The 11,359-nt window shown below is 28.9% G+C and overlaps 1 protein-coding gene across 5 annotated transcripts; it reads left to right on the top strand.

Annotated features, from left to right (window-relative positions):
• The first annotated feature begins 5,603 nt into the window (after positions 1 to 5,603).
• NLP2 (NAC domain-containing protein 100-like) lies at positions 5,604 to 9,761 on the top strand. Of its 5 annotated transcripts, none has more exons than XM_026129852.2 (4): positions 5,604 to 5,826; positions 8,033 to 8,244; positions 8,355 to 8,623; positions 8,907 to 9,761. In XM_026129852.2, the coding sequence occupies exons 2-4, from the start codon at positions 8,049 to 8,051 to the stop codon at positions 9,531 to 9,533; spliced, it is 1,092 nt and encodes a 363-aa protein (XP_025985637.1). In that variant the 5' UTR covers positions 5,604 to 5,826; positions 8,033 to 8,048; the 3' UTR covers positions 9,534 to 9,761.
• The last annotated feature ends 1,598 nt before the right edge of the window (positions 9,762 to 11,359 follow it).

The raw sequence follows: 11,359 nt of genomic DNA, 5'->3' as shown, positions 1-11,359 counted from the left end.
CATTCCTTTAAACGGTTTAGGTGATTAGATGATTAAGAGACAATATATATTATGTTTGATTCTTTTTATTAATGAAAATTAAAAATATTAAGTATTAATAATTAATATTTATCGATAAATAAAAGTAAAAATCATGATCCTTTCACAAAATTGTTATTTTTGCCTAAAAAGTATTTTTCACCTAAAAGTCATGCATTTAGTAGTAAAAATTCACAAAACTTTATTTCTTTCAATGAAATCATAATGATTTGTAAAATGATAGGTGATATCTTGCACTTTTCACTTGCATGAGTGGAGGTAATAGTGTAATACAGTAATGTCATATCAACGGGATGCATACATTGGAACTAAAGAAATACAAATAATCTGGTCAATTTCTTCAGGAAAAAGTATTAACAAATGGTTGTTTAGTTTTGTTTATAGTAGTAGCTAAACAACCATTTTTTAAAAGCAATAACGAGCAATGCTATTATCTTAAAAACATGTCCTAAAAACGTGTAGAAGATTCAGCAAAAAAAAAAAGTGTAGTAATAGCACTCCCCTTTAAAATTAATTATACTGTGTTTTGCACTTAAATCATGTTCATCGAATTTGAGTTTTAGTTGGTTTTCTTAGAACCTTTAAATAGATTTATTATTACATTAAGAAAAACAAAAGAAAGAAAAGTTGGGATTCTTCGCATCCTTCCGAATTTTGATTTCCAATCCTTTCTTTAACAAACAGTAGATGGTTGGCTGCGTGCAATGCTATAAGTCGCACCTCGGGTGTTTCGTATTGATCAATTAATTAAATACCACTAATAATTTTATATATATAGAGAGAGAGGGAAGATAGCTTATCAGATTTAATATATGAAAACGATATCATTAAATCTAAATTGTATAATTATATATGAATGATTTATATTTAATGTAAAAAAGTTACTTGACTTTTTAAATTATCACATATTAAATATTAATTATTCATATTTGATTATACGGTTTAAATTTAATCATCTAATACTCATACAATATATATTTATCTTATATGTATATAATATCATCATTTTTAGAAAGTATATATAAATAAATTAACAACTAATATTTATTGATAAAATACAAAATAATAAAGTTTGAGTAAGGACATAACCAAAAGGGATCCAAAAATATTTATATAAGTAAACAAGATGATTTTTAAGTGTAAAAACTAAGGTTAAGCTAAAATTTGTTCAACTATATATGACCAAATTAGTAAGTTTTCAAAAAAAGATGTTATGATCATAACATCTTTTCTATAAAAAAATTATAACATAAACTTTAATACTTTAACTTTCTAAAACTAAATTATAATTTATTCTTTCATTAATTATGTATTTAATAATAATTTAGTTTTATAAATTAATTTTTATAAAAAAAAAGATTGGTAGTGTTCCTAAAAAAAAAAAGATTGGTAGCGGTTGGAGTCTCAACCTCTTTGTGATTCCTTCCACTATTGTGATGTCTTTGTATGTCATTTTAATCCAACGAGTCACAGTGAATTATTTTAGATACTAATACAACGTGTTAATCTAAAATTCCTATGACACGTTAGTTATTTTCGTTAGCAATTAAATGACAAACCGTTCGGAAGATTTTATTTGCTTAATCAGAAAAATAAATGAGAATTTGATTAAAATAAAGAAATTATTGTAAAGTTAAAATTACAAATAGACCATAATATAAATAGAGATCAATGTTGTTTCACACTTTCACTTGTACACAATCAGTTTAGTAGAGTTTTAATAGAAGTTATTTGAATCAAATAATTAACCTTGCGTTTAGATTGAATTACTGGAAAAATATTTTTCGCAACGACTTTTTTCTGACTACCAAGATATATTTCACAACGATATTTAGATTTAATTGCCATAACACTTTCTTTTTGTCAACAAGACTATCGCGAAGTAAATTATATATTTATCCCAACGACAATATATATATATATATATATATATATATATATCATTGTCAATGCATATATTTAATGTCCGCGACATTTGAAGTTGTTGAATATGTTACTTATACTTTTTTATACCAACAGCGTAGACAATTGCTAGAAAATAGTATATATTATTTATAAAAATTCAAAATAAAAATTTAAAATTAAGGAAAAATATTTCAGATACACGACGAAAAAGGTTGACATACAGAGAGAATATTCCGTTTTCATCAGAGACCGAAACAGATACACCATTACACAAAAATTGCGACATAGAGACTACAATTACAGACAGAATATTCCGTCTCTATACTCTTGTCTCCAGAACCATGTCGAATTGGTCTAAAGGTTCTAAACAAGTTCAGAGACAGAGATTTGACACGAACTTAATCTCTGGCTGATAAATGATAAACAGAATCCCTCTCTATGCATATCAATGCCCTGAATTTTAAAATTCTAATAAAATAGAGACGAAAACTACACCGTCTCTAAGTCTTCACTTTTTTTTATTGTACTAATAAAATGTTATTACTGTGTCTTTCCTAACCATTTTTTCTCTTCAAAAATCAATAATAAATGATATATTTTATTTATAATATAAAATGCATATATGTTATTTTAAATTTTAAAATACAATTAATTAATAATCTACATAACCTATAATTTTTTTAGAATACTATTTAAATATTATGTATTTTAAATTTATGTTTTTAAGTTACTTTATATAAATACAATCTTTAATACATATGAGTATGTATTATTTTGAAAGTTATTACATAAACTCATTTGATAATTACTCAAAGAATAAATGATTAATTCAATTAATTATTAGTTAATTTTTATTCTCGATTATCATGAATTATTTTAAACTTAATTATATTAAAAAATATAGTATATACTTTAGTGTATTATTATAATATTTATATAAATATATAAAAATAGCTTTTTCACTCTATAAGTCTAATTATTGTATTTATTAAATATAATATACAATCAACTTTAATAATATTATTATATATTATAATTTGTAAGAAAATATATTCATCAAAGTAAAAATATTATTTAAATGCACTCCTATCATTTATGAATATATAAAATATTTCAAAAGTAACCAAATTAAATAGTACATTAATATATTATATATTAGTTTTAATTAGTATATGCACAATTATCTTTCATAACTTTTATTGCAAATTATCTTTCTTACACAGGCCGAGGTATATATATATATATTTAATACTATTAAAATTTTTGTTCAACCCAAATCCTCGTGAAAATAAAACAAGTAAATAAATAATAAAACAAATATGAAACACACACATCAACCTGAATGAAAAATAAATAGTAAAACCTATAATTAAGCATTTAGTCCAAATTGGACATCTAGTAGAGACGAATGACATGGTTATTATCGATAATCGTGAAATTTGATAATCAATCTTGACTAAAAATGATTATAATTTTTTTCACTTTATCGTTGTTTTTAATAAAATAATAAAGAAATTAATATCTTTGTACTTTTTGATTAACAGAAGTTAAAAGAAAAATATTTCAAGTGCTTTGGAGGAAAATTGATATAAAAAATGAAAGAAGAAAAGCCTTAAAGAAAAGTTAAAAGAAGTAGACAAATCGTTTAACGCGCACTCTAGGCTTAGTGTAAAAAAAGTCCACAATGGAGCCCAAAGGCGTGCTTAGCACAAAACTCTGCACTAAGCGCGAAATCAACGTGAAAAATAAGGTACTTGAAACCTATATAAGAAGGAGAAAGTAGAAGAAAAAGACACACCGAGTTTGAGAGAGCCTAAGCCTATCCTTTATGGGAAACTCTCCTTCTTTAGTCATTCCTCCCTTTCTTTCTTCTAGTTATCCAATCCCTTCTTCCATCCACATTAAGTTGCTGAAGTGTAAAGTTTCTCATGACCATGAGAGGCTAAACCCCCATTGTTGGGAACCTGCCAGGCCTACACCCTTGTAATGTAACTATTCTTATTATCTATTGAATGCAATGTATGTTTCTATTGTTTCTTTTCTGCTCTTTATCTTTATTGTATGGTCTGATCATCCATGCATCATTTTTAGGGGTTATACATTGAGAAATGATCATTTCTAAAGAATAGGGAAAGAGAATCTAAACAATTCATTGTTAGGGATAAAGTGACTTTATTTTGTCTCTATATACATCTTCATGCTTAATGTGATTTACTATTCAATCTTTGCAAAGGGATTTGGGGGAGAGAATAGATAAATTAGGTTTTTCATCCTAAGGGATCAGGGTTAAGTGTCTTAGTAGATGTGGGTGAAAATTGGAAAAACATTTAATAGAGAAAACGTTAGTATTGCATCAAAGGTAATTAGGCATGTTAGGCCCCAACATATGTAAATTTTAAAGTTATCTTTTGCATTAAATCTTGTTTATTTTATTGTTCTTGCCTTTTTAATTTCAAATTCTTTCTTTCTTCTAATCCATTGCAATTCTTTATCTCTTGCTTACAAATTGGGTATTCATCAACGCGTTAACAAAGCCCATGTGGATTCGACACTCGGACTTCCATTTTAAACTTTAATACTTGTGACAAATTGATACACTTGTCAATGAGTTAACAACTATCAAAGGCAAATGTTGCTTTTTAATAGTTTTTAGAGACAAATCTTATTATAAGCTGAGACACATGTTTTTTTTTTACTCTATGTATCAAAGATGACTGTGTGTTTGTCTCTAATTCCATCTTCATATTACTCATGATAAAAGATACTTTTAGAGACAAAAAGTGTTTGTCTCTATATAAGATTTTTCTTTTTTTCATCATAGGTTAGTTATCATAGGTGTCCTTTAACCTACTAAGTTAGAGATTAATTTTGCTCGCAATATATGTTTGTCGGTGACCCAAGAAAATTTTACAAACGGTGGGAATCAAACAAATGTTCTCATGCTAAATAAATTATGTTTCACGCATGTGAATACAATAGGATCTTAAACCAGTGCATCAACATTCTTATTTTTCTAATAGTGATAACTATTATTTTAGAAACAAATAATCATAAGAATAGAAAAATATGTTTTTATTTATAAAAAAGGGGGTGCAATGAGTTTGGATCCGTGATAACTTCTAATTAGCAACTTTTGAAGAAGAAAAATTAAAGTATAATGAGTTCATTTTTTAAACATATTAGGAGTATTGTTTTATTATTAAAAAATATAAAAAAAGTAAAAATTAGAAATAAAGATAAATTAAAGAAAATAATATATATTTTTGTTATTAATAATAAATTTTCTATTTTATTAAGTGAGAATAAATTAAAGAGATAACAAATTAAAAATAGATTATATATGATATGTCAACATTTAAAATTTAAAACTAAAATAAAATTAATTAGGATTGATTAACATTAATACAACAATATTAAAATCTGGTTAATCTAAAATTATATTTTTGAATTGATATATTACATCAAAATTCAAAAATTTAAATCAAATTGAAATTAATTAAAATAAATTTAAATAATAGTTATGAAAAGGAATAAAAAATTATAAATATAAATAAAAATAAATATTATTTATATTTAATGAAGTAAAGTGAACTCAATAAAGTGTGTGTTCTGTTGTAACGCTCACTTGCAACTTCTTGTATCCTAAATCCAAATCCGTGTGCTCCAACTACAAATCTGTGTGCCATCAATCTCAATGACTCTACCCACAGTAGTCCCTAACTCATATGCTTAACTGCTTGTCATCAAACGATCGCTTCTCAGAGTCACTTTAGCAGTCTCTTGCGGTGGCACAAACTCTGTCACGTTTCGAAAGGTGTGTTTCGTTCTCCATTTCTCTCTCATTAGACTAGACACATCTTCTTTGTCTCTCCATTTCGAAAGGTGTGTTTTCTGGATCTAGGGTTATGTATTTCCTATTTGCATCGCGTTGCAATCCATTATTTTCTCAACTAGTTTGTCCTTTTGTTTCACCTTTCTACCATTTCTTATTTCCCCCTTATTATTTTACTTTCCTTTTCTTCTTTCTATTCCATCGATTTTTCAACCCATAGCACGAGACTACCTAAACTAGTTCATCAATTAATTTGCCCTTAGAGCTTTGTTAATGCCTACCCAAATTAATTCATGCATCTTTGGCTATTTAAATGTCAATTTTCTATTTCTAGATTTTTTCCATTTTTATTTTGGGGGTATTGTGCGCTTCTCAAAAATGAAGTTTGCATTTTTTGTATAGGATACTTGATTCTTGTTGATCATTATGGCTTGGTTCAGGCTGTACAAAAAAATTTGAGAAATTTGAACCAATCCAAATCAATGAAATTTGATTGGTTCGAATTTCATTCTTCCCCAAATATTACCAATAGACCCGTGATCGGCTAAACGAGTGAGTTAAGGGTTGTTGTTAGTTGAGCTGTTGAGGTGGAGGGCACACTGATTTGGGGCTAGGATATGGAATGTTGCAAATGAGTTACATAGTCACAACAACACACACACTTTACTGAGTTCAACTTACTCGCTAAGTATGTGTAAGGTAAAGTCTCACATCGGTAGGAATGAGAAGGTTGAGCACATATAAGCGAGGATAATACCCATAAACTAAATCATTAAGGTTTTGGATTAAAGTGTGGTGTTAGGTTCACTTATGATGTGTGTTTGAGGCTCATTGGTGAAAATCTCTTTGGTATTTAATCATTTGAGTTATGTGAAAGAAACTCACACTTGAGGGGAAGATTATTGGAATACAAGTGAGAGATAAAGTTTCACATTGAATAGGAATGAAAAGGTTAAATATCATATAAGTGAGGTTGAACATCATATTTAACCTATAGTCAAAAAGAAAATAACATAATGTAGAAAAAATGAAAATTGAAACCCCATAATTTAAAATATATTAATAATTATATTTAATACTTTTGTTCATTTAAAAGTAATAAAATTATTAAAAAGTATATTATTATTTCTCATATTTCAAACCCCAGCCGACTTTTAGGGTTTCTGGTATTTACCAGGCGGCTAGCAAGCATCTTCTCAAGTCGCAATTATAGTTTTGCAGACATTTATATGAAACTATCAACTCTATTATTCTTTCTTTTTTATTTCCCTTTCTCTCTCTATTTTTTATTTTAGTTCCGATGATGTTTAGTTTCAGAGGATTTTGCACTTCTGTTTTTTCCTGTTAGATAGTTTTGTACTTTTGGTCACATGACATTCTAAAAGTTAAATTATCCCTGTTAAACAATGAGGTAATTAATTTAAAGAGCACAATAGCGTCAACATTTACATGCAGGCTAACTTGGTGACCGGTGAGGTGTTCCTAGTTACCATACGAAAGGTAACAACACTCTACAAAATTGGTAAGACACGAAAATCAGTATAAAGTGAAATGATTTTCAATCAAGCTCTGAACTTCAAATCATATTTTAATTTGTCCCTTTGTCAGACAACATATTTTTTTTTACTATGTTACTGGAGTAAAAATATCATTAGCTTTGACAATTATTAATCTCGGACGAAAAAATCTGAGTGATCCTTTTTAATGAAATCTTCTGTATCAATTACATTTTTTTTCTTCCACTGTATTAAACTATTGTTGTTTTGATTTCATGATTTTCACCTTTCAACTTTTGACATACTCAACCATGCACAAAGCTAAAAGCATGAAACCTCCCCAAGTTACCTTGTGAACCACAGTTCTCTGTACCAAAAAAACCAGTATTTAAGGAATTCGTTTTTTTATTTCGCAAGAAAATTTTCCTTAACATCATATTCATCGAATTCCTCAAAAAACAAACCTTCTAGTTCATTCCCTCTACACCTTTTCCCCCTCTTCCGTTACATAATTCACATGCCGAAAATTCTGTAACCCCCCAACAAAACTCAAAGCCTTTTTTGTTTTTCCTCACGACAAACACATTAGTGCTTCATTCTTTAACGGGTTTGTCCCCTTGATCTTTATTATTTTTTCACTTCAATTCATGCACCTATGTTTGAGACTTGGTTTGTGTTCTTTGTTAGTACATATAGATTGAAATTAATGGGTTTGTGAATTGTGATGTTTTGTGTTTCACTTGCTTCTTGGATGAAACAGGGGATTTTGGTGTAGGATGGGATCAATGGAGAACGTTTCCAAACCAAGGAAGGAAAACCAGAAGTTTGAATTGCCAGCGGGTTTTAGATTTCATCCAAGGGATGAAGAACTCATAAATCACTACCTTACAAAGAAGGTTGTTGACAACTGTTTCTGTGCTGTGGCCATTGCTGAGGTTGATTTGAACAAGTGTGAGCCATGGGATTTGCCTGGTGAGTCTCTCATTTTAACTTTTATTTTGATTAATGAATCCTTATGTTATCTTTGTTTTGATGGTGAATTGGTGATATCTCTCACAATCATATATGTTTGGTTTTTGAAGGGTTGGCTAAAATGGGTGAAACTGAGTGGTATTTTTTCTGTGTGAGGGACAGAAAATACCCAACTGGTTTAAGGACTAATAGGGCCACTGATGCTGGTTATTGGAAGGCCACAGGCAAAGACAGGGAGATCATAATGGAGAATGCACTCATTGGGATGAAGAAAACCTTGGTTTTCTACAAGGGAAGAGCTCCTAAAGGTGAAAAGACAAACTGGGTTATGCATGAATATAGGTTGGAAGGGAAACATAATCAACCCAATCCTGGAAAGGTATTCTTGAGTTTGTATATTTCAGTTCTTTTATGAGAAATTATTACATGGTCTTAAATCACTACGATCTTGATCAATCTGTACATGATACATAATCCAGGTTTATAAATTGTTTTTCATAAATAGAAAAACTTAGCTATGTATCATATGGAGATTGACCGACACCATGATCAGGTGATGGTGGTCTGAGACCATGTAATAATTACGTTTCTTGCTGTCACTTATGGTGAACATTTGTTAACTAAGGTTGTTTTGTTTTGACATTTTTTTCCCCACTTCATAGAGTGAATGGGTGATTTGTAGAGTCTTTGAGAAGAGTCCTTGTGGGAAGAAAATGCATGTTCTAAAGTGTGGAAGGCTCAACAACTCCTCTGGAGAGGAACCATCATCATGTGCTTCTCTATTGCCTCCTTTGATAGATTCTTCTCCATACAACAGTGAAACAAGAACCACCACTGCTGGTGAGTTGTCTCAGTTGACATGCTTCTCTGATCCAAATCAAACTGAGGATCAGAACAACACACATGATGACATTGTTGATAGCATGGAAACTCCTATTTTGAACTTCTCACCCTCTTCAAGACCTGATGATGCATCCACTTTGGCCAAAGCAACCCTTTCTTCAGCTTCAAACCAATCAGCACAGATTGCCCACCAAATTGGGAACTCACAGTTCCCAGATTATTATCATGTGCCTCAAGAACAGTCCATGTTGAGGATGCTGATGGAAAAACAAGGACCAATTGCAAACCAAATTCAGAAACCAGAGTTTTCTGAGGGAAGAGACTTTGATGCTGATATCTCATCTATGATCTACAACAATGACATGATGCACAGAATGTTTGGGAATCAAGAACATTCTTCAGCTTCTGCAGGGCCCGTGGATACTGATTTCCTATGGAATTACTGAAGAAGGTTAAGGAATATTAATTTAGTGTAAGACAGAAAATATGTTAATTATATTTATATTTATATTTATATGGTACATACAGGTTGATTACCTGCAACTGCATGAACTTATTCTAGGAATTATGGGAAATGCATGAAATTGAAATTCCCCCCTCTGGTTTATAACTTTGATAAAAATTAGTGCTGAATAGTCCATATTTTATATGATATGTTACTTTTATTTTCATCATTGCAACCCAATTACAGGTAGTTACCACCTTTTCTTATGACTTGTTTGTGTGCAACTTTTGGGTACAGGAATAATCTACTATCTGCTTTAGATAATGTAGTCATAGTCATAGCCAGTTTACTCAATATAATGTTTGGGTTAGTTTATTTTAAATAAATTTAAAGTTAATATATAATTTACTCTTTTTGAAGTGGTAACTTCAGTTCTCAAAGTACATGTCCGCACAAGTTAGTCTTACGAAATTTGACCGGAGAAAAAAAAATTTATTTTTATTTTAATTATTAAAATGATACAACTTCATTTTATTTTTTCTTATAATTAAAAATTTGTGTGCGAAATAGTAAAAACAATAAAAAATATTTTCATTAATTCCTATGTAAACTTTAAAAATAGACTAAGATTGTTGACCTATAAATAATTTCACCTTTCAAAAGACTAATTTATGTAAATGAAAAGTTTGATCGATCCATGAAAATAACAAATTATCGCTTTATATTAATTCAGTTTTACTACCCATTATCTTAAGAGTTATGACTAAAAAGTTAATAAATAATAAAATTGTATTAAAAAACACAATAAAAATACATAATATATTTTGAAGAGACCACAATAAAAATGTAGTAACGCATTCATTTGAGAGTTGAACTCAAAATCTTTAATTAAATTAAAATAGTATTGTATCCGTTGATTTAGGCATTCGACAATATAAAAATATATGATAAACACATTCATTTAATAACTTTTTTAACTTCTATTTTTTGAAGAATTTTTAGTAAAATCAATATTAATTTAATATATAATTATTCTTTGTTAAAAGATTCTTCGAATATCTTAAAACGAAATAATTGTTTCTAATTTTTTTTTCCTAATAATGAAACCTCGCTTTGCTATTATTAAAGTATACTTACATATAACACATGTTAGCATTTGAAAACGTCATGAATTAGTAGTTCCCCTTTCAAACCTAATAAGTTTTAATATTAATTTTATTAGTTAGTGATGATTGTTACCAAAACAAAATTAGTTAGTGATGATTTGCAATTTTGCATCACTTTGCGTCATCTCCTCTCTCTTCTCTTTGTTAGGCCACCAACCGGTATAGTCGCATGAATGATTAATTAAACAATAAACGATAAAACGCACAGGTGCATGGCGTATCACACAGAACCACTCAACTTAATTATTGGCAAAAGTCAGAGCCACCAAAATTTTGTAAGTATTTTTTTTCTCTTTATGAAGAAGAAATTTCAAACTGAGATCTAGATACCATATATCTATACCCTATAAAATTACAATCTCTCTATTTTATTTTTTGGGTACAAATTGTTAGTTCTTCATAAGTTAATATACATGATATGTATATTCACTAATAATTCCAATTGATAGACTTTTCTTCGGGCTAGAACTGTCTGCAGCCTATTTAAAAACAGTCACAATTATGTTCTGAGTATCGTACGTGATTGCATCATTCATTTCGGTTTGACATTTTTCACAGGGTGATATGGCGTTTTTTTTTTTTTTTTTTTTTGCATTTAAGGTCTTCTATCACCAATAAAATTCTTTTGTTTTCTACTCAAGAATTTTCTTGTTACCAACGC

Source organism: Glycine max, chromosome 9 (assembly GCF_000004515.6).
Source record: "Glycine max cultivar Williams 82 chromosome 9, Glycine_max_v4.0, whole genome shotgun sequence".
Taxonomy (NCBI): Eukaryota; Viridiplantae; Streptophyta; class Magnoliopsida; order Fabales; family Fabaceae; genus Glycine; species Glycine max.
The sequence above is the reverse complement of the archived record's forward strand: the minus strand, read 5'-3'. Positions and strand labels throughout refer to the sequence as shown.

What these genes read in the sequence shown, in the direction of transcription:
- NLP2 (XM_026129852.2), top strand. Translation starts at nt 8,049, where the DNA reads ATGGGATCAATGGAGAACGTTTCCAAACCAAGGAAGGAAAACCAGAAG. An exon ending in TGAGCCATGGGATTTGCCTG is followed by an intron (nt 8,245 to 8,354) that starts GTGAGTCTCTCA and finishes TGGTTTTTGAAG; the next exon opens with GGTTGGCTAAAATGGGTGAA. An exon ending in ATCAACCCAATCCTGGAAAG is followed by an intron (nt 8,624 to 8,906) that starts GTATTCTTGAGT and finishes CCCACTTCATAG; the next exon opens with AGTGAATGGGTGATTTGTAG.